This window comes from Haliotis asinina, chromosome 11, assembly GCF_037392515.1.
Source record: "Haliotis asinina isolate JCU_RB_2024 chromosome 11, JCU_Hal_asi_v2, whole genome shotgun sequence".
NCBI lineage: Eukaryota > Metazoa > Mollusca > Gastropoda > Lepetellida > Haliotidae > Haliotis > Haliotis asinina.
Window position 1 is genome coordinate 47083081 of NC_090290.1, and position 23287 is coordinate 47106367.

The 23287-nt window shown below is 38.6% G+C and overlaps 1 protein-coding gene across 1 annotated transcript in view; it reads left to right on the forward strand.

Annotated features, from left to right (window-relative positions):
• LOC137256078 (natural resistance-associated macrophage protein 2-like) overlaps positions 1 to 23287 on the forward strand; it is a 47471-nt gene that overhangs the window by 16164 nt on the left and 8020 nt on the right. Inside the window, exons 2-13 of the mRNA XM_067793772.1 lie at positions 3855 to 4054; positions 6734 to 6856; positions 8659 to 8885; positions 10019 to 10157; positions 10568 to 10723; positions 12447 to 12605; positions 14413 to 14460; positions 15344 to 15391; positions 15781 to 15900; positions 16150 to 16373; positions 21693 to 21849; positions 21999 to 22049. Of these exons, the coding sequence (XP_067649873.1) occupies positions 3917 to 4054; positions 6734 to 6856; positions 8659 to 8885; positions 10019 to 10157; positions 10568 to 10723; positions 12447 to 12605; positions 14413 to 14460; positions 15344 to 15391; positions 15781 to 15900; positions 16150 to 16373; positions 21693 to 21849; positions 21999 to 22049 (1590 nt within the window). The 5' untranslated portion in view covers positions 3855 to 3916. The remainder of the gene's footprint in view (positions 1 to 3854; positions 4055 to 6733; positions 6857 to 8658; positions 8886 to 10018; positions 10158 to 10567; positions 10724 to 12446; positions 12606 to 14412; positions 14461 to 15343; positions 15392 to 15780; positions 15901 to 16149; positions 16374 to 21692; positions 21850 to 21998; positions 22050 to 23287) is intronic.

Below are 23287 nucleotides of genomic sequence, written 5' to 3' on the forward strand. Positions count from 1 at the left end.
GCAGATTTGTGAAGACGTTTCACGTCACACTTATCTAAAACAATATAATGCATTTCTCTCAATAATACTAACTATAAGCTACCATGTAATCGATTTGGAAAAAGTATTTATTTATAATACAATATTTTATTAAAAATTTTGAATGTATTAATGCATTAAAATGACTCTTGCACTCTCTACCACTAACCTTTATTCAAGCAAACCCCATAGAGTTATGTACCTTGGAGCTCCTTTAATGAATAGTCTGCAACTCCTTTGGAGACAGAACTCAATCCTAGACTAAATGACGCTAATGTCAAGTGCAAAAACATATGCACAACTTGTGAATAAAAACTGTCTTGGCAACCACTGACAATACCATGCCCGACAGTTTTGGATGAATGGGACAATTGTTTAAATTCCATATTTGGCTAGTGTTTCCAGTTTGAAAACTGTTTTCCTTGATGTTTCAGTTATCGATTTCAGGCATAGTTGCAAGGGACAAAAAGTCTTTTACTGCATCAGTAGGAAGCTATAGTGAGAGCATATGCCTCAGTGTATAAAGTAGTAATAATATAGGTTAAAATATTGTCAAAATGTGCCCTTAAAGATGTTAATCAGTCTGCTTGTAACCTCAAAGTTTTCTATTGACTTACAGAGATTTTTTTTTTTTTTAGCTTGGCTCTACACAAGCATTAATAGAGGGTACTAAACGACCTTCCGTTCAATACCACTTTTATTAAACAAGTAGATGATTTCGTATCAAACGAGCGAAAGCTGATAGAAACTGCGACTACTCCCCATTCCTGTCGTAAGAGGTGACTTGTGGGATCGGGTGGTAAGGCTCCCAGACTTGGTTGACTCATGTCATCGTCTACATTTTTCCATATTTCAGCCTCAAGTTAGACTTTTCTTGGTATTCTGGTTTTGGCATTTGAATCCTGAATCTGAATATTTTCTTCGGATTCGGGATTCAAATCCTAAATCTGAATATTTTGTTCAGATTCGGAGTTATGACCAACAGTGTCAATATACATATCTCACATCTTCTAAGGTAGTAGGGGCCGCTAGTAAACCTGGGTATCGTAAAAACACCCAAACCTATAATTTTCCATATATCAGCCTAAAGTTAGAGAATATTCAGATTCGGGATTCAAATGCCGAAACCCCAATATGAAGAAAAGTCTAACATGCATGCATGCATGAGTACATACATACATGCAGAATGCAATGCAAATCTAGGAAAGAAAAATCTGAAATGTGAACAGAAATTCAAATTCAGGATTTGAGTCCAGAATTTGAAGAAAAATTTCAGATCGGGATTCGAATTATGTAAGGAAAAAGAATTATGAAAATGCCCTTGAATATATACTTATCCTGTTATTAGTGTTGCTTCCTCTATGCCTGAAATGTTGTATTTAGTAAATGCATATTTTAATATTATTCCCTTTTATTAAGAATTAGGAAAAAAACCCAAAGCTTTTTTATTTATACCCTTAATTTGGGATAATTAAAATGCAGTAGAAATTTGCAATGTTTTTAAGCATTATTTGTCCATACAGTGATTTATATTTGATGCATCACAAACCGTTACAGACAAAAAGGTAGATTTTACTTATGCCCATGTTCATCGTATTTCAACATTGCTTGGCCACATGTGGGTGATGATTGACATAATTCGTTCGTTACTGTTATTTTACAGTTACTTGACCATTGTTTCTCAACTCTCTCTCTACCTGCTGAATATTTGTGTGGTCAAAAATCTCAATCCCATCTTGTACATGACCCGGTGAAATTTACGAAACAAGACTTTCAGTGTTTCACATTTCTCACACCGCATCAGCTCCTCGCCGCAGTGACGTTCATAAATGCAGTCATATCAGCCCAAATACTAAAGCGATTTGAATACATATACAGTGAAAATACACTGCAGTTCTAAATGTGTGATAGTGAGACATCTCGTGTCTGGCTTAAATTACCGATTGCAAAACGTCAACAAAACAACAAAAGATGACCTAAAAACGATCAGCTGATTCCACCGCCTAGATTTGAACTGCTGTTTCTCGATTCGTTTTTGCAATATAAGCAGTCATGACTATCCCAGGTGTTTCATATAGTCAAGGAATATATATTTCATTACATAACACTTGATATATCATCGTAAAAGGGAAAATATAAACTGTCCTTGCACCAGCGTGAATGTTCCTGGTGACGTTGAAGGCTGTACTGGTTAACTGTCTCTAAGTGTAAAAGTAGCACTTATGGCGCACATCGCGCATGAGACATGTGCTGTCAGTTTAAGGTTGGACCGTCCGGATCAGCACACCTGGCGGATTAGAGAAGGGAAGATAAATTAACAAAGATTGCCCATTGAAGGAGGGGCCACATGAGGTCAGGGTGGAAGGGAGTCACATTCATTAAGGGAAGGAGAGAGAAAGAGTCACCTGAAGCTCAGGAAGGAAGGAGAACCAGATAAATTTAGTAAAGGAGTGAGTAAATCTTGTGAAGGAGGGAGCGTCACATAAATCTAGTAAAGAAGAGAGTGCCACCTATTGAAGGATTGAATGTTAGATAAATCTTGTGAAAGAGAATGACACATAAGCCTACTGAAGGAGAGAGCGTTAGATTAATCTTGATAGAGAGTGCCACATAAGCCTACTGAAGGAGAGAGAGTTAGATTAATCTTGATAAAGAGAGTGCCACATAAGCCTAGTGAAGGAGAGAGAGTTAGATTAATCTTGATAAAGAGAGTGCCACATAAACTTAGTGAAGGATAGAGAGTTAGATTAATCTTGATAAAGAGAGTGCCACATAAACCTAGTGAAGGACTGAGTGTTAGATTAATCTTGTGAAAGAGAGTGCTACACAGATCTAGTGAAAGAGAGAAGGTCACAATAATCTAGTGAAGGAGAGAAGGTCACATTAATCTAGTGGAGTGCCACATAAACCTATTGAAGGAGAGAGCGTTAGATTAATCTTGATAAAGAGAGTGCCACATAAGCCTAGTGAAGGAGAGAGAGATTAATCTTGTTAAAGAGAGTGCCATGTAAACCTAGTGAAGGATAGAGAGTTAGATTAATCTTGATAAAGAGAGTGCCACATAAACCTAATGAAGGACTGAGTGTTAGATTAATCTTGTGAAAGAGAGTGCTACACAGATCTAGTGAAAGAGAGAAGGTCACAATAATCTGGTGAAGGAGAGAAAGTCACATTTAAATCTAGTGAAGGAGTGACAGCATCATGTTAATCTTGGGAAGGAAAGAGAGCCACGTAAGTCTCACATTAATCAGGTGCAAGAGGGAGTCACATTAATCTAGTGAAGGGGACAGAGCGACGTAAATCTAGAAAAAGAGGGAATTGCACATGACACCATGGAAAAAAGTATTCCATTATGTCTTATATAAAAGCATGGGCAATGTTTTGGATGGGTGGCAGAGAGGGAAGTTCGCAGAAAGTATTGTCACTAAGAAGTATAATTGGTGGCCAAAATGAAAAGAAAAAAAAATGTTTAACTGTTAAAGCAAGGCATTCCAATATTGCTAAGAAACGAGTAGAACAGACATGCTGTTTCAGTGACATATCCAGACCTTGTCATTGACCGAGAAACACAACATTATTTGTGCTAGAGAATCAACACTTCAGATTGACAGAATGTTAAAATCTCCCATTTGGGAACTATCATTCTCAACTTTCTGCTTAAAATCTTATACTCAAGGTTATGAGTTTCAGGGTTATCAACAGGTATCACATTGTTGATACATGTTCAATGTGTGCCTCTGCCATCACTGATATAGTACAACTGTCTCTTATATACACCACTCATGTCTCACAGATGATTGTCAACCTTATAGCAGTGTTATCGTGTTACTTTGCAGAGAATAAGAGGTGGGGTAGTTGGATCTTCCTGAGCTAGTCCTGCACTATCGACGCAGCAGCCATGGCAGAAAGTGCTCATTCTTACGACTTGACCAAGACAGACTTGAATGAGAAAGATGAGAAGAACCAAACTGAAGACTCTTCCACTGCAGCTTCTACATATTTCAATGAACGGATACCTATCCCCGATGTTGGGAATGTAAGTACAGGATTTGCAGTGCCTTATGTTCTTTTGTTTATTTAATTTTGCATGCAACAGTATTCCAGCTATCTGACAGCCTTCTGTAAATCAAAATCTAGACCAGACAATCCTGTGGTCATCAGCATGAGCTTGTTTCAACCATGTCAGCGAGCCTGACCACCCAATCCCGCTAGTTGCTTCTTACAACAAGCATGGGTTTCTGAAGACCAATTATAACTTGGATCTTTGGGTTACCATGGCTAAATCATCTAAGAAGAAATACTAGGTGTTGTTGGCCTTATGTTGCATTGTTTTGTGATGTCAGATTTTGCAACATTATTGTCCTTCTACCAGTCATGCTTTTTTAATGACTGTCTAGTTATTTTTCTGTTATCAAAGCTGTTGTGAATATGATTACAGCTTGTTCAGCTTGACCTGATCAAGTGAATACTTTTTGCATTGTGTGAACGTGTCACAACTGGATCTCTTATTGTGTAGGGGTGTCCCTTTATCTGTTCATTGTCAGTGTATCTGAACAGCCGAGAAAAACAGTGTTTGTCCTAGACATGAAATTTTTTGGAGTCATCATGACTCCCAGGTGTCATGAGAGAGAGTCGTGGGCATGTGTTTTGGAGTGAACTTCAGTATGGAACTTTCATCAAGACATAGCTGTGATTGGTTAATTGCGATAAAAAATCCCAAGGTCAAGCAGGTCAGATAATTAATCAGCAGTTAACTGAGCAGTTAACTGGCAAACAATAAACTCGCTATCATTAAGCAACAGCTGACTGCAAGCTATGATTACTAGTAGCTTTGCGTGAACAATGACGCAAGCTTTTAAATTCCCTGCATATTTGAGATAATTTATGCATCAAAAATGCAGGTTTTCTGTGTCAGGTCAAGCACTGCACAAGGCTGCTGTTTGACATCTCATACTCTGTGTCGACAAATCATTGTCAGTCAGGGATTTACCTTCAGTCCTGTATTTGAGGTCCCTGGGACTCCTACTTTTAATTTTCAGGAGTCTTTGACTACAAAATGGGGTCCATGTAAACATTATTATTAATACTATGTCATAATATTTTAGCAATTCATTTTCTCTTATCGTATTGTGTATCATGATCATCACAGTAAATAAATTGATGATATCATAACCCAGCTAGTAGCAGACTCTGTGATAACTTATAGTTACTTTATCAACATATTGGAAAAATAGTATGTAGACTTTTTCTGCATGGACATGCTAGTCTATTTCGTTGCATTCATTGTCAATTTTTATGCATATAGGACACAGGAACTTGCGTCCTGAAAATAAATGGGCAATGAATTTTCTTTTCTGATGAAGGGTTTTATGTTGCCGATTTATGTTGCTGATTCAGGATTTTCGTCGAATAGAAAAAAACCCTGCCCCATTTAAGTTAGCTCGACCTGACGTTTGTGCCATTTGACCTCCTTGGTCATCCATATGTGGAGTAGCTCAGGTCCAGCTGAACAAACTGTAGGGACTGTTCATAATTTATGGCTGGGAAGGGATGATGATAATTTTAAGAGGCGAGGATCACCCATTTTGTTCAGGGAAGGTGTGTTGAAGGGGGGCTCGTTGATATTTCAAACATGTATTAGAGGAGTGGGGTCAGCAATTCTGTACATGAGATGCAGGAGGGGTGGCACATATTATATATTTTAGGGCGTGGAGGTCATTCACATTGTATGTGGCTCTCCATAAAAATCATTATCAGACCCCTTGGTTATTTTAGTTTTACAGTGACGTGAACATGATAAACAAATACATGTGACTTAGACTAATAATAAATCCCTGAATATATAATTTTGATAGAAACATATGAACCTGTCTTAATTGAAAAGTACTCCCACTGAGATTAGAGATTCAGAAACTGAGGAAATTAGATATGGGTCACCTAAGGCTTGCTGCATTGCATTGAGGGCTAGACAGTAGGCTAGATAATGAAGTACAGGGACTGTGAGACAAATGAACTTCCGACCATGCATGCATCTGAAAATTTTGTCATACATATGAACAAATGTGTCGATAACACTAACTTTTGCCTCTGAGTACATTCAAATCCATTTGAATAAGTCATTTTAGTTTTTTTAATTAGCTATTTGAATCACTCCGAATTAGTCATTTGCATTAGACATTTTACAGAGGCCTCTGTTATAATGACAACAGCTGGGATGGCAATTTCCTGCAAATCTGTGGATTTAAATGCAAACCTCAGGCCTCATTGGGGGCCTGCCACACGGAGACCCCCAGCTGGTTTTCAGCTGAAATCACTTTCACCTGTTGCCATCCCTGCATTAGCAAAAACAAGCTTCCCACAAGTGATGAAACGCAGTACTAACTGTCTGTCACTTCAGATAGCTAGGATGACTGTTCTATTTAAGACATTGGGTTTTCCAGAATGATACAGCGTTTAGTTTAGTTTATTTCACAAAGTAAATTTAAACATATACAATGTTAGAACACAGATGCTGTTGGTTTAGCCCAGTAGTGTAAGCTTTGCTAGTATTGCCCAGAACACAGTTTTGATTTCCAACTTGGAATCAACGCTGGAAGGCAATTTCAGGTGTCCCTTGCTTTGATATCAATGATATTACTGGTATACTACTTCAAGCATTGTGAAGTCATATTCACTCACTTACTGTTGAAAGAATCCAACAAATCTCTCTTTACAGCCTCGGTTTAGTTTCCGGAAACTATGGGCTTTCACGGGACCAGGCTTTCTGATGAGCATAGCGTACCTAGATCCAGGGAATATAGAGTCTGATCTGCAGTCTGGTGCCGTTGCTCAGTTCAAGGTTAGTAGTCATGTACTGAATATTGCAGAGAGTGCAGTCATCCCATGGATAACCCTTGGACCTTATCAGCTCGTTGTAGGGTTTACCTGTTAGATCATGTGTATACAGTATCCACAACTTCCCTGATAACTGCAGTTACAGATAGCTTGTCAAGGTCAAGTAGTTAGATGCGTGAGTGAGTGAGCTTATTTTTACACTGCACTCAGCAATAGTCCAGCTATATGCAGGTGGTCTGTAAATAATCAAGTCTAGACCAGACAATCCAGTGAGCAACAGCATGAGCATCGATCTGCGCTTTTGGGAACCTATGATCCCTTAGTCGCCTCTTATGACAAGCAGAATCACCTTTTATGACAACAATGGATTGCTGAAGGCCTATTCTCGGACTTGAAAGGGTTAAAACCCATGTGATTCACATGTGGGGATTTGAACCATGGACATTTGAGTTGGGCAGTGTTTCCACATAACCAGAGGTCAACTCCATCAGCAAGATGATAATGTCAGGACTAGTGGTGATCCGATGATAAAAAATATTTGAGAATTGATTGAAAGGATTAAAAATGATTATTGATTGTGAAAAACAGATTTCCGATTAATCAGAATTTTGTTGTTTAAGTATAAAAAACTTACCATTGAATTTGATGAATATACATGAACAAACATGCACTCAGTCTATGCATACTGTAAATTTTCAACCACTTTTAATGCTTGCTTACAATTCCAGTGTCTTTCTAGCATGCTTTCATTTAATTGCATGACAGTATTAGTTTCAGAAACATTAATTCGAAAAGCTCAAGGGAAATCCCTTAAAATTGGTGACTCATTGAAAATGTATATATTTCAGTTATAAGTGATAATTGCTCTCCACAAGTCCTCCCATAATCAATAGTGGATTTGGTTTCTGATTCCCAACACTGTCGGCTGTAGAATCACTCCCACAGTGATGCATTGTGAATGGGTCAGTCCTTGGATTGGACCACCATTCCTTAGTGCAATCATAGCACTATGATGATCGTAACTCCCATGCTTTAATATAGACTTACGACAGTTTTACCGCTACAATGATTGTAATTCCATGCTTTAATTTAGACTTACGACAGTTGTAGTGCTACAATGATCGTAACTCCCATGCTTTAATATAGACTTTCGACAGTTGTAGCGCTATGATCGCTGTAAGAAACAGGACCCAGAAGTACACATAATACTTACATGTGCAAAGACACAGTGACCCACTCATAAGGAAATAATGCAAGGGTATGTCCTATAACTATCAGTAGCTAATCATCTGGTTACCGTTTTCTCAAGTATTCTGTGAAACAGACCGTATTTCTTGGAACTAGTTTGTTGTTTAAGTGAGATACGAAAAATGGTTGCCCAACTTGTGTCATTTTCTACACACAATGGCACAGGCCGCATACATGCACACACACACACGCATACACAGCAGAGAGACGTATGATTTTAATCAAATATCATAAATTCTGAATATGAAATATATTGCCCACCTGACTCATGCCACTGCCAGATGAAATCCATGGTCAGTGTATTCTAGTCCCTGTATAGAGGCTCCTTTAACTCTGCCAGTTGTATGTAGTTCATACATCTAACAGAAGCAGATTTCTCAACTTCAAATGCAATGACACGTGTTCACGTGTTTGCCGGTGAGTCTTGAGATGGTGGGGTAGCCTAGTTGTTAAAGCATTTGCCAAGCTCACGCACGCACGCACACATGCACGCACGCACGCACATACTTACGTACTCACTCACGCACTCACTCACTCCATCCTGCGTTTGTGTTCCAGCTGCTATGGGTTCTACTAGCGTCCACCATCCTGGGCCTGTTGTTGCAGCGTCTGTCCGCCCGCCTCGGAGTTGTCACGGGGATGCATCTAGCTGAGGTCTGTTACCGGCAGTACCCTAAGGCATCACGCCTAATCCTGTGGATCATGGTAGAGATAGCTATCATTGGCTCCGACATGCAAGAGGTCATCGGAACGTCCATTGCTTTATACATATTATCAAATGGAAAGTAAGTAAAATATGATGATGTTTGTAACCTTAATATAGCATGTAAGTGTTAGGGAAACATGCTTGTTTATCATAAAAGATACACAATGTTACTAACATGTGCAAGGGGAACATGATGCAGTTTTTATCATGAAAGATATACCACACTGGTATTAGAGAACTTGATGATGTTTTTATCATTCAGAATACACCACATTACTATAAGAGAAACTTGATGATGATTTTGTCATAAAAGATTTACCACATTTCTATAAGAGAACCTTAATGATGTTTTGTCATTAATTGCAGACCACTGCTGTGTGGCTGGAATAATTGAACTGAACTGAACTCATTCATTATCTGGATCGAATGATCCAAGAAAATAGTGTTTGTTACATTTCTGGAAGTGTTATTGATGGGTATCCCTACTTTTGTCAAAAGTATCTATTTCAAATTGTTTTTAGGAACCGGCAGTCCCTGATGATATTTTTATTACAGATATCCGTGAAAGATAATTTGCAGTTTTGGTTTAATCCAATTGACTTTTTGACAATGGATTGTAACTGTATTTGTCTGTGTCAAGGTACACCAACACATATTCCCTTGGAATGCATAATTTTGCTGAAAACAAAAATTCCATTTATTTTGAAAAGGACCCCCTGAGGAAATCAAGACTTACTTCATTTTGTCGTATATTGAAGGTAGTATCCCATTGCTTTGCGTGTTTCATAGTTTTAAACATGAGATACAATTTATGTGGACTGTCATCATGTAACAAATCAGATCATGTGGTGCAGAAATGTCCTCTGAACAAAGTCAAAATTCAAAATGTACCTGGTATCCTGGTAACGGGGCATGTCTATATTCCGTAAATCGAAGCTATGTGTAGTTATTCCTGTTCTTCTGATTGCAAATGGTATTGTTCATCACAATATATGTATTAGTGAGTATGCTCATTTCTTATTAACACTAGCAAACCCTATTCATACAATACTATGACTGTTCAGATCAAGAAACAGCAAAATGGAACGGACTCATCCAAGGGTACATTTCTGCATTCTGATTTTGCCTTGAGTAGTGATGACAAACCATACAGGGTAAACCACCCTTCATTAATTTTGTGAAATTTTGTGAAAGGACAAATTTTTGTTTTAGGATCCCTCTGTATGGTGGAGTAATCATCACTATAGCAGACACCTTCACTTTCCTGCTGCTAGACAAATATGGCCTGCGGAAGTTAGAGGCCTTCTTCGCATTCCTCATCACGGTCATGGCTGTAACGTTTGGCTATGAGGTGACTTACCTGGATGAATAGAATGTGTGGTGGTTGTTTTGTAATTTAACATGAAGAAAAGATATGTAAATGTGAATGGTATTGACAAACTTGTTTCATATGTGTCTCCTGTTACATAGGTAGATCCAGAGCAGGATGGATTGCAGGTTTGGCCTCCCCACAACCTGAAAAAAAGTCAAAAATATTTGTTAATCACTTCTGGGGACGACAAATAACAAACTGAATCCATGTAGTTCTACAGTTTGATTCACTGAATATGCGAGTGAATTGTAACAGCCTTAGTGTTGACCCCACCTTTCTCAACAGAGTGCAGCCCCCTACCTCCCTTCTCATAAAGCTGTAGCCACCCCAGTGTTGTATGTGGTGGTGACCTGGTATCTGTTGATGTCCAGTGCCGTGTTGCCTTTCAGTACATAGTGGTGGCCCCGGACCAGGGTGAGGTGATGAAGGGGCTATTCATCCCCTACTGCAGTGACTGTGGCCCCACTCAGCTGATGCAGGGCATAGCTATGGTGGGCGCCATCATCATGCCCCACAATATCTACCTACATTCAGCTCTGGTCAAGGTGAGTCTTTCTGAAAACTGACATCAAACATAAATGAAGTTCAGGATGTTTGGTTAATGTTTAGTTATATTTCAGAGCTCATGTACCCACTGGGGAATGGGTATTATGAATGTTAAGTGGGTATTTCCTTTCTGTTACCCACTGCATTACCTTTCATTTTTTCTGTTACCCACTACTTTCAAATGTGTGGGTATTTCAGTGATTTTACGCACCTAGGTATGTGTCTTTGAGTATGTTTACTATGCAGGTATGTACTGCCCTATGTCATACCTAATCAGGACTAACTTGTACACAGTGGAAATGATTTCATACAAAATCACCCATCTTGTACTGACAGAAGAACACCACTCCTGTACTAACAGTACAGCTTGATAGTATTCATTGTCTTTTTCATTACAAAAGTGATTTTTTAATATATTCTGTGTGCATATGTTTTATACTTTTAGTGTAACTTACATTTTAAATGTGTCATTCTGTAAGACAGACGTATGTATGGAGCCCTTTATGACGGGCATATGTCTGGAGCCTTAAGACAGGCGTATGTCTGAGCCCTTTATGATGGACATATGTCTGGAGCCTTAAGACAGGCATATATCTGAGCCCTTTATGATGGGCATATGTCTGGAGCCCTTCATGACGGGCATATGTCTGGAGCCTTAAGACAGGCGTATGTATGGAGCCCTTTATGATGGGCATATGTCTGGAGCCTTAAGACAGGCGTATGTCTGAGCCCTTTATGATGGGCATATGTCTGGAGCCCTTTATGACGGGCATATGTCTGGAGCCTTAAGACAGGCGTATGTCTGAGCCCTTTATGATGGACATATGTCTGGAGCCTTAAGACAGGCATATATCTGAGCCCTTTATGATGGGCATATGTCTGGAGCCCTTCATGACGGGCATATGTCTGGAGCTTTAAGACAGGCGTATGTCTGAGCCCTTTATGATGGGCATATGTCTGGAGCCCTTCATGACGGGCATATGTCTGGAGCCTTAAGACAGGCATATATCTGAGCCCTTTATGATGGGCATATGTCTGGAGCCCTTCATGACGGGCATATGTCTGGAGCCTTAAGACAGGCGTACATATGGATCCCATCATGACAGGCATACATTTGCAGCCTGTAAACAGGCGTGCATCTGGAGCCCAGTAAGACAGGCGCACATCTTGATCCCTTTTTGACACCCGGAGATCTGGAGCCTGGTAAGACAGGCCTGGAGGCTGATATGATCAAGCTTGTAAGACAGGTGTACACCAGGGCCCCGTTTCACAAAGCTCTCGTAAGCCTAAGATCTCGTAACTTTTCTCGTAGCATTCGTAGCTCCTATGTTACAGTATAGGAGGTACAATGGCTAAGAGAAAACTTATGAGATTTTAGGCTACGAGAGTTTTGTGAAATGGGGCCCTGGAGCCCGGCAGATGTACATCTGGAGCTCTATGATACAGGCATATGTCAGGAGTGTTATATGACAGGCATACATCTGGAACCCTATATGACCGGCATACATCTAGAGCCCGGTGAGACAGGCATATGTATGGACAAACTGCCAAACACATTTACCCTCACCTCAAAAGCTTTAGTCACTACTATCTTGAGTCATACAATGTTTTTCAATTTCTCCTTTTATGGCCACTTTGTTAGGATCATGAAAAAGTCTACCATGTTCAAAATGTCCTGTGAACTCTCGACTTACTCTACTATCATCTCTGTTTATGTTACAGTCCAGGGAAGTAGACCGGAGCAAGAAGTCTGAAGTCAGTGAAGCCAACTTCTACTTCTTTTTAGAAGCTATAATTGCCTTGTTTGTGTCCTTCATCATCAACCTGTTTGTTGTGGCGGTGTTTGCTGAGGGACTTTACGACAAAACTACACATGAGATTGTAAGCATGCTCAAGCTTTCTAGATTCTTACTTCTTCTTCCATCAGCAGTATCTCTGCAGTGTCATGCCAGTCTGTAAATAACCCGTGAAGATTATTATTATTATAGGAAATTTATATAGCGCACACTCGTGAAGGTCCAGGGTAGAATAGGCCTTCAGCAACCCATGCTTACCATAGAAGGCGACTATGCTTGTCATAAGAGGTGACTAACGGGATCAAGTGGTCAGGCTCGCTTGTTTACACTTCGTCGGTTCCCAGTTGCACAGATCGATGCTCATGCTGTTGATCACAGGATTGTCTGGTCCAGACTCGGTTATTTACTGACTGCCGCCATAGAGCTGGAATATTGCTGTTTCTGACATAAACCTAAACTCACTCATAATATATTGCACATATACGTGCAACTAAGGAAAACCAAGTTCTGTTGATGGTCCACTTCTTCACTGCAATGGATGCGACATTTCGGTGTAGGTACTAACACCATTATCAAGCAAGCGATAACAGTGTTAGTACCTACACAAAATCGTCATATCCAGTGTTGCATCTGGACTGCGTAATTGCGTTAAACAAAACACTATTTTAATTTTTAATGCGTCAGATTTCACGCAAAATTCATATTATGTACGCAGTTTAGGACTAATTAGTGTAAACTTTATATTTATTTTATCCCCAGGAAATATGGTTAAATTTAGTATCGAATATTTGAAATGAAAGACTGTCACAGGTCAGCATAGTTAAAAATATTACAGAAAGTTTCTGTAAGTGAGACTTTGAATGTTTTCTCAATAGCAATGATGTGTGAGCCTTAGAAACGATGCATTACTGACTCTTTCACAAAAGACTATGTAAAATTGAAATGCTGGCATGTTCCAATCGAAAGTGGAAGTGTAAAAGATTACGAGGTAGTAAATGCTCCAAGTCTGTTTTCGTCAAGATTCTTACAACTCCCTAAATACCCACATTTGAAGAGTTGATGAGTTGTATAACCCACATTTGTTAGTTCTTAGATGCAACACTGCATATCCATTGCAATAAAGAAGTTGACTATCCATAGAACTTGGTTTTCCTTCATCTATACAACTTCTAAAATGCCTTTGAAAGAAGATACATGCAACTAGTTCTTGTTCAAGGTGCTGGTATTTGTTTCCCGTGATCATTGGATCTCAGCGTCACATTGTGTTGTTAGTCTTAACTCTCTTGGGAGTTTACAACTCTTGCTGCCATTAGGCGCACGGAGTTTTATTATGGCTTTCCCATCCTGATGATTTAACCAATTCATAGCTGGGTGGGCCTGGACACATAGTCACAGTACTGTTTGCACGTTACATGTGGCCACCATCTGGTCATATTCCAACAAATTCATGGGTTCCTTTAAGTGCACAATGTTGTGTACTGTACACTATGGGTTGTGACAACAAGGAAAGAGTCTGGGTTAGAATTGATCTTCAGTGCCACATGCTTATCATAAGACGTGGTGATGTTCTGTTGTGACAAGGAAGATCCGATTAAAGAGATTAAGTGGTCACATTAAGTGGTTGACACATGTCATCATATCCCAGTTGCACAGATCATTACTCTTACTGTTGATACCTGGATTGTAAGACTAGATTATCTACAGATGTAGCGGGAATATTGCTGTGTACAACATTAAATAACTAACCATGAAAATGAATCTGTATGTGGCTAACTATTTGATTTGAAAGGTTGTAAAATCGGATTTGTTATGTGACAATTTCTTCCCTTTTCCCTTGTGTTTGTCCAGATATGTTTTGGCCAATCTGACTTTGTATTTCTGTCCCACTATAGTATGATAGCTGTCTTGCTGCTGGCAACATACATGCGGCTGTCTTTAATGTAAGTAATTCTGACTCCTCACAAATTTTTTCCGATCAGTTTCAGAGATATGAATATGTGTTACCTCAGCCTGCGTAACCATCTGATCTGGACCTATGAAGATCAGGGTTAGAATTGATCTTCTGTAACTCATGCTTGTCGTAAGAGACAACTTACAAGATCAAATGGTCAGGCTTGCTGATTTGGTTAAAGCATGCCATTGTGTTGCAATTGCATAAACCAATGCTCGTGCTGTTGATCACTGGATTGTCTGGTCCAGACTTGATTATTTACAGACAACCATAACATAGCTGTAATATTGCAGAGTATGGCGTAAAAATAAACTCACACACACACCTGTTCATGATAATAGAGGTTCGTGTAACTATTTTCACTCTTCATGACATATTATTCTATTTACATGCTTCACAATGAGGTTGACAAACAGCTGGTGCAACAGTGCCGGTACACACTTCAGGTGCACTGCAGCACAACTAGGTGTGACTGCCAACATGCGATTCTCAGCTATTCCACCAGATGTATGTCACCCTCATTGTGAAGCATGTAAATAGAATAATATGTCATTATGGTTTCTTAAACAACTTTTTGTCGTGATAGATCATAAAACGTCAGTTTTCAGAGCCTGTTGAGAACAAAGGCTTCAGGACCACATGTCTTCTCCATGTTTTATGCAGTTATCACTATTTTGAGTTATTTTGTCATTCATTGTTCTTATTTGAACCCAAACAGAATGTTTCATTATGAATGCCACAGCATTTGTATCAGAGGAATATTTGTGTTCTTTTGTTTAAGCCCATCAAGATGTTTAGGGAATCAAGCTGTTGTTCTTTGTCAGTAGAACTGTTTTGTGGAGGATTAAGATCATACATGTTTCCTTCAACAGGTGAGTGACAATGAAGACAGTCTGGTTACAGTTGACATCTACAGAGGGGTGAGTTGATGCCAGGTGATGGTTGGACCTGTGTTAATTTAGTAGGTGACTGATGCATAGGACCATTGTTGGTGTTTTGAGGAATGTGAGAGGTGAAGTGAGGTGGGGTGAGCTGAGGTGAAGTGTCAATGGGCTAATAGTACAAAGGTTATGGGATGATGCGAGGTGAATTTTAATGTTTTTAAAGGGGTCATATTTTTTGCACTATTGGTTACAATCCTGTGTGTTAAATATTTTAATAGTGTAGCTCCTTCTTTAAATAAGTGATGCTAATATGTAATGTTTTTGTTTGTTTTTGTACACGACATCCCAATATTCCATGAATAGTTCCAGATCTGATTTCCATTGGTCTAGTATGTAATAAAACTATATATCTGGCCATTCTTTAGGGAGTGTTTCTGGGATGTCAGTTTGGGATTGCTGCCATGTACATTTGGGCAGTAGGGATCCTGGCGGCTGGTCAAAGTTCCACCATGACTGGCACTTACACTGGACAGTTTGTGATGGAGGTGAGCATATTCTATTGATGTAAACTAATTTCTTATGTATGTGAGTAAGTATGGTTTTATGCAGCTTTTTGCAATTTTCCAGCAATATCATGACAGGGGACGCCAGAACTGGACTACACACAATGTACTCCTGTGGAAAATCAAACCTGGGTCTTGGACATGACAAGCGAATACTTTAACCAATACCCACCTGGAAAGGAAATGATTAGATCATAAGCTGATAACAAACACAATGTTTATCTACTTCAGGGTTTCTTGAACTTGACGTGGAAGAGATGGCAGCGTGTGTTGCTGACTCGAAGCATCGCCATCCTTCCCACAGTGTTTGTAGCAATTTTCCAAGGCATCAACCACTTGACTGTGATGAATGACCTGCTCAATGTGCTGATGAGTCTTCAGCTGCCCTTTGCCCTTATCCCCATCCTGACCTTCACCAGCTCCCCCGAGATCATGGGTAGCTTCTCCAACGGCGTGTAAGTACTTTGTTCTTGATCATTAGGTGAAAGTCTTTGCATGTAGGTAATGATGCGTATTCCATGATAAATAGAGGATACTAAACGACTTTCCATGTAATACCATTTTTATTAAACGAGTTAATGATTTGGTATCGAGCGAAACTGCCCTATAGTGTGAGGACTCTCAGCTTTCAAGTCAAGCAAGGTCTAGTGAATCGCGACATCAACATTAGCATTGTGACGTCACAACTTTGAACCATTTTGACGTCATACGTCAAGCGGTATTACATTAGTGTAATACTGAAGTGAAAATATCACACTGCAGTATTTTCAACGGGCGAGTAATAATATATGTATTGCGATAAGTAGGTTGTGATACAATTCATATTGCAATATGTAGGCAGGGGTTAAAAAATTGCATCGCCCAATCCCCGGGACAAGTCAGTTCTCATTTTGGGAGGTCAAATGGTGGTACATGTGTCTGACTTGTCCATGGGCAACTAGATAATTTCAACTTATGGTTTCAAATTGCAAATGGACATGGATTTCATTTCGTATCTGCTCAAAATGTAGCCATTACATTTTGCAATGATGATCAAGTAGATTTATCTTCTTTGCTATTTATCACTTTTTGATAACTGGATTATCTGGTGTAGACTCAGTTATTTACAGAAACTGGAATGCTGATGTCTCCAGTGCCATATTATCATTTACAGAAGGCCATCATATAGCTTTGATACTGTTGAGTAAGGGATTAAACAAAATAAACTATATCATGAAGCATATGATTTTATGGGGTTCAGTATCCGATTTCTCGAAACAAACTTAAGTCTGAGTTTTGACTTACGTTCAATTTTTTGCTCAAATTTGAGAAAGTGCAGGAACATGCATTTTCTGGATTGAAGGGAAATTGGTATCCAGCTCAAACATAGTAAACAATCTGAATTTGGTGGACAGATTTCTTCAGTTGTGTGGACGTTTTCAGTCTAAAAAATGCAGTTGAGATAAAAATTCAGCTGTTTCAAATTGTCAAACTCAGTTTGAGATTTGAGTTAAGACTTAAGTTTGTTTCGAGAAAGCGGGCCCAGATATGGATTCTTACTCTGTAACCGAGGTAAGAACCAGAATCACTGACCAGAATGCTGATAAGATTTACCTTTGTACCATGTAATGCTAGCCTAACTCACAGTCAATAAAAAACATATTATTTCCCAGACAGCCCAGCAATCCCTGCATTGATAAAACCCTAATTGAAGCCAGTTCAGATTTCCTCAGGTACTCTCATCTCACTTGGGCTCGATTTCAATTTGAATGGGATTATTTGTTTCTCTCAAAATTACATATATTCAGACAGACAGACAGACAGACAGAGTCGGACAAGTTTATTCAGGAACAGGCCACAGGCCCATCATACAGTCATTTGTGTGTGGTGTTGATATTTTAGTGCCCATGCTATTTAATAGGAACAGCTCTTATGTGCTGGAGTACACAATACAGAAAAATGGTAACATCTTTTATAATACAGTCATTGCTTGTTTACATGTTGTTAATAAATTCAGCATTTGGATCAAAATCAGTCATGTATTTCTGAATATATACTAGCCAAGAAATGAAACTTAAATAACATTTGTCTTCAGACAGGGCGCCGCCATTTTTGAAAATGGTGAAGTCACGGGCTAAAAGTCCTTTAGAATTATTGAGATTATGGCTTGTTTTCATCAAGTAATATATTGTTACGACTTCTTCCACGGAAGCAAGGTGGGGGTCGAAGTGACATTAATATTGCAAGTAATGTTATATTGCCCTGCACCTCGCTTCCAAGAGTGAAATTGTTATGTTATAGGCAATGTCATGCAAAATCCTATTGTCCATCAATAAAATACATATTTTACACCAGTAGAAAGTAATTTTGATTTTGTAAGTCGGTGAAAACAAACTTAAATAGCATTCATTCTCAGACAGGGCGCCGCCATTTTTGAAAATCATGAAGTCACGAACTAAATCTCATTGAATTAATGAGATTATGGTTTGTTTTCATCAAGTTAGAAAATCAAAACTACTTTCTACTAGTAGTTAAATATGTTTTTGAATCATGACCAAAAGGAGTTTGCATGACACAACTTGTAACTGATCTGCGAGTGTATAACAGGAATGTTATATCTAGACATTTTATGGGTTGCCTATATGAATCATAATTCGCACGCACACCCTAGTATATGTTGTTTGTATCATTACAACTTCACGATGAAAACAATTATTCTGTTGAAAGCTACGACAACTTAACAAAAACAAAATGCAAATATTAAAATTAAAACAAATGAAAAGTTATAGGAGCAGTGCCAGGCTCTTACCTCGTTCGAGGAATGTATCCATCAATATCCACAAAAACAAGTGATATATAATTCATCTGAGGATTTCGCAAGTGATGTGTCTTTTAACAGTCTGATATACGAAATGTATCGTTTCAGGTTTTTCACATTGCTGTATTGTCTCATTGGTCACCCCCGATAGCACACCTGGCAACTAATTGCATAATGTGCGTCATTCTTTTAAAAAAGTAATTTAGTTAGCCAATAATAAGCAAGCAATCATATTGGAATCTGTCTCGAAACGTTGTGACCTTGTATAATAAAGAAGTTGAACCATAAAGCACTTTTAGTTTAATTCATGTATTGTTGAGGTATGAATATTTTTCTGATTTAAGGTTAAAGATCACATATACTCCAGGGGTGCAAATGCATAAATCACGAACTGACTTCATTATAAATGAAACGCCGTCATTAACACTGCTCAATTCGATCTTTAATTACCTTTTTGACAACAGTGCACAATTCTCAGCCGCAAACGAAATCTCAACCAATCAGAGCGGGGCGTCTCCATGATGTAATAGTAGGTATACATATGAGGGTCTATGCAGAATTCATCTACATGAATTGTACAAACCTGAAATCGCGACAGCTGCTGTGAAAACTGAAAGCTCTATGTTCTCACAATCTAGTCTCTTCTTCAGGTGAGGTGAGGATAAAACTAAAGGGTTACTTACCCAATGCATGGAACCACCTTATCCTCAGTGACTAATCTTTATCCAAACATCTTTACCTGTAACTCGTTAACCTAATCAACACAAGCCTGCACACCAATCATTTGAAGCCTGTACATAAGTTGAAGCCTGTACATCAATCAATCGAAGCCTGTACATCAATTAATACAAACCTGTATATCTTGTTACCCATTGTTATCGGTCTACTGTTATGTGTATATATACTACAACCCTTTAGTTTTATCCTCACCTCACCTGAAGAAGAGACTAGAATCTGCCTCGAAACGTTGTGACCTTTTATAATAAAGAAGATGAACCATAAAGCACTTTTAGTTTGATTCCTCCAACTTCTAAATGCCTTTGAAACAACTAATACATGAATTCATCTTCACTAACATTTTTGTCACTTGGTTAACAAAATAAGCATAATCTCCCATAGTTTACCTTGCCATGATATTGCTGGAATATTACTAAAAGCAGCTTGAAACTAACCTCACTCAATCATATATTGGTAATGCATCAACCTACCTGCTATACCAATAGTCTAGGTTAAAATAATTAGCCTATTGATTATGCATATTAGTTACCAATTGGTGATGCACTGGTGCTGAAAATGTCTTTCTTACAGTGCTAGATATTAGAGTTGGGATAGGCCCATTTTCCAGCCTGGTAACCAATCCCATATTATTCGACCCGACCAGGGTATCCGTTATTCTGAGTTATTCCCTTTCATTAAAATTAGTCAAGATTTAGAGCAGCATCTAGAAAATTTTTTAATCAGGCACAAAAACAAACACATTCAATTAACTCTTCATTTAATAGTCCCGTGATGAAAGCATGTCCAAGTAATGTGATTGATGGTACCAGGGTCCAACTCCTTTACCCACCCGACCCTGCCGTACCATGCAGATATCATCATATTAGCGAAATGGCCTCCTGGAGTGTTGAGCAGTATACAGTAGTGGTGTGACAATTTATTGATATGCATCGCTGCATCAGTCCAGGGGCTGACGATACAGTGAATCTATTCAAAGTTTTGTTGTATATCCCAATACAATGCTTCAGATGAGCTGCAGTACATCGATATTTAACTTAGAATATTTCAGAATCATGATAAATGTCAAGAAAAAATACTTTTGTTTGAGAATCAAATAAATGCTTGCTTATTTTCCGTTAATAAGTAAACATTTCTCTCATCAAGAACTGTCTCAGGCATAGTATTCGCACAGTCTCCATGTATTTCGTTACACTCCACCACTGAGTCTTAACAAAACCTAGTAGAAGGTCGCATTAGGTAACCTTTGAGCGACCAATGACCGCCCAATCAAACGTGAGACGGTTAAATAGATTTGACCAATCAGACATTGGCAACTATTTAGGGATCGGAGGGACTTTCAAAATATTCAGGTCACTGACACAGATCTCCCCAGAAACAAAAATCCGCATATAACACAGTTATTTGACCTGCAGTATATACGCTTTGGGGTTTCTGTTGACATGGTTACCATTAGCTAATATTTCCATAAGATAACATCCTTGAATATTGCCAAAACCACTATTTTCAGCGATTGTTTACTCACCTTTGTCATGGCTGTATGTACGCCGTGTGCATCACCTGGAAGCGAGAGTACGTTAAATAGCATTCGGAATAGTTCGGGTACAAACCGTTTTGCAATAAAAAGTTCAGAAGGTATGTGCGAATGTGCACTTTCGCGATTTGGTAAGCTGTGTTCTGATTGGTCAATCTCAAAGGTTACCTGACGCGACCTCCCATAAGGTTTTGTTAGACTCAGTAGTGGAGTGTAACGAAAAGTACTGAGGATAAGTTTACTTAGACTGAGCATTCGCATGTTATGAGCATTCACAAAACCTGTATATAAACATAGAACAATGCTGGACGAAATACTTTAAAATTGGTTTCGCACCCCTCACAGCAGGGTCTTAAGGTGTTTTACAGTTGGTGTAAGAATTAAAGATTATGGTATCATGATATGTATATTGGACAAAATAAGTTAGGGATATTGGTATATTAATGTTTGAGTTTTTAACAGTGTGTCATTGAGTAGATAGATCATTATTCATAATTTCAAAATTTACATATATTCCTAACTGTTTTTGTCCATGATATCATATCGCCACCCTTATTTGTATTGTATTGCAGCTTTGGTGCAAATTACTTTGGCAATAGATCATCGTTACTAAAATTTTAGCAGTGTGATATACCGTATCACATGTTGTATGTAAATACCAACACTAGTATACAGAAGATAATGCCATACTCCATTTGTTCTTCGCAGTGTGATGAAGATCATAGCTACCCTTCTGGCTGTTGTTGTTATTGCCATCAATCTCTTCTTCGTCATTGTCTACATCCAGCAAGCACCTGCTCACTGGGCTATTTACCTCGGTGTGACCATCATTGTTGCCTTCTACGTATGCTTTGTTGTCTATCTGGTAAGTAGACTTGGCTTGACAAATATTCAGGTAAACTTGACAATTTCATCACTTTAAATTTCCAGCCCTACCCATCTTGAACAATATACGGTTATTTGTTTCCTAAATTGGAACTACTGGAAATCTGATTGACTTGTTACATTTTTCAGGCTATTGTTTGCCTGGCAATGATGGGAGCAGATTTTCTCAAGAGACTTTCGGTAAGATTTAATCTTCTTTTAAGCCCCTGCCCTATTCCATTTCAGGCGTCAAGTGTTTTCAGTCACAGATGTGTCTATCCTATACTCCAGAACCAGAATGCATTCGTAGAGTTAAAAGCTACCATAACTATATAGTTTAACATTGAATTATGAATGATTTAGTGCTACAGATGCTTTACTTTGTGGATCTGGCCCCTGTTCCATAAGCAGGAGGAATAATTTGCTGTTACTTATCCACATCACATACCCAAACTACTCAGAAGTACTTGTGGATGACTGGGGTCAGTAATAGACAGGGTGGTGGGGTAGTCAAGTGATTAAAGCGTTCACTCATCATGCTGAAGACCTGGGTTCAATTTCCCACATGGGTACAGTGTGTGATGCCCATTTTTGGCATCCCCTGTAGTGATATTGCTGGAATACTGCTACGAGGGGTGAAAAACCAAATTCACTCACTCAGTGACAGACAAATTTTTGCCGATTGTCCCTGTAATTTTATTTGAGTGATCCAGTTGACTTTTACTCAGTAATAGTTGCACTGTTTATGTTGGCACCTGTTAAATCATTATTACGTCTTCTAACAGTCAACAATAAACAAAGGTAAGAAGTTGTTCTTAATTATATTAATTAATAATGGACATCCTTATTGATCACAGTAATATTCTTAAATCCTCAATGGTCTAAGGTCTGCTATGTTCTGAGTTCCTCATTGGTTCCAGTATAGCATATGCAGATATTTAGCCTTGGTCTGTGATAGTCAGGTTTATACCTTGAGTCCTATATTTGTGGGTCCCTGGACTCATACTCCTAATTTTCAGGGGCTCTTGACTTGGGTCCCAGACACTTAAATATTATTATTAATTAATACGATGTTGTAATAGCTCTGTAATTCAGTTACTGTTATTGTATTTGTATCCTGATCATCACATTGTTACAGCAATTAAACTGCAAATGATACCATAGCTCAGCTAGCAGCAGTCTTAATGATAACTTATTGTTACTTGATCGATTTTTCCACAAGAAGTATTTGGACTTTTTCTGCGACCTTGTTGACATGCTAATAAATATTCTTGTGTCCATTGTAAATTTTATGCATAAAGGATGCAGCAATTCACGTTTCTTAGATCTCTGGATAGTTATGATAAACAGTATTGCTGCTGTCTACCAATGAGGCACTGTCTACCAATGCCTCATTTATCCAGACGATTTACCACCATATGACTGATATGTTGCTGAAG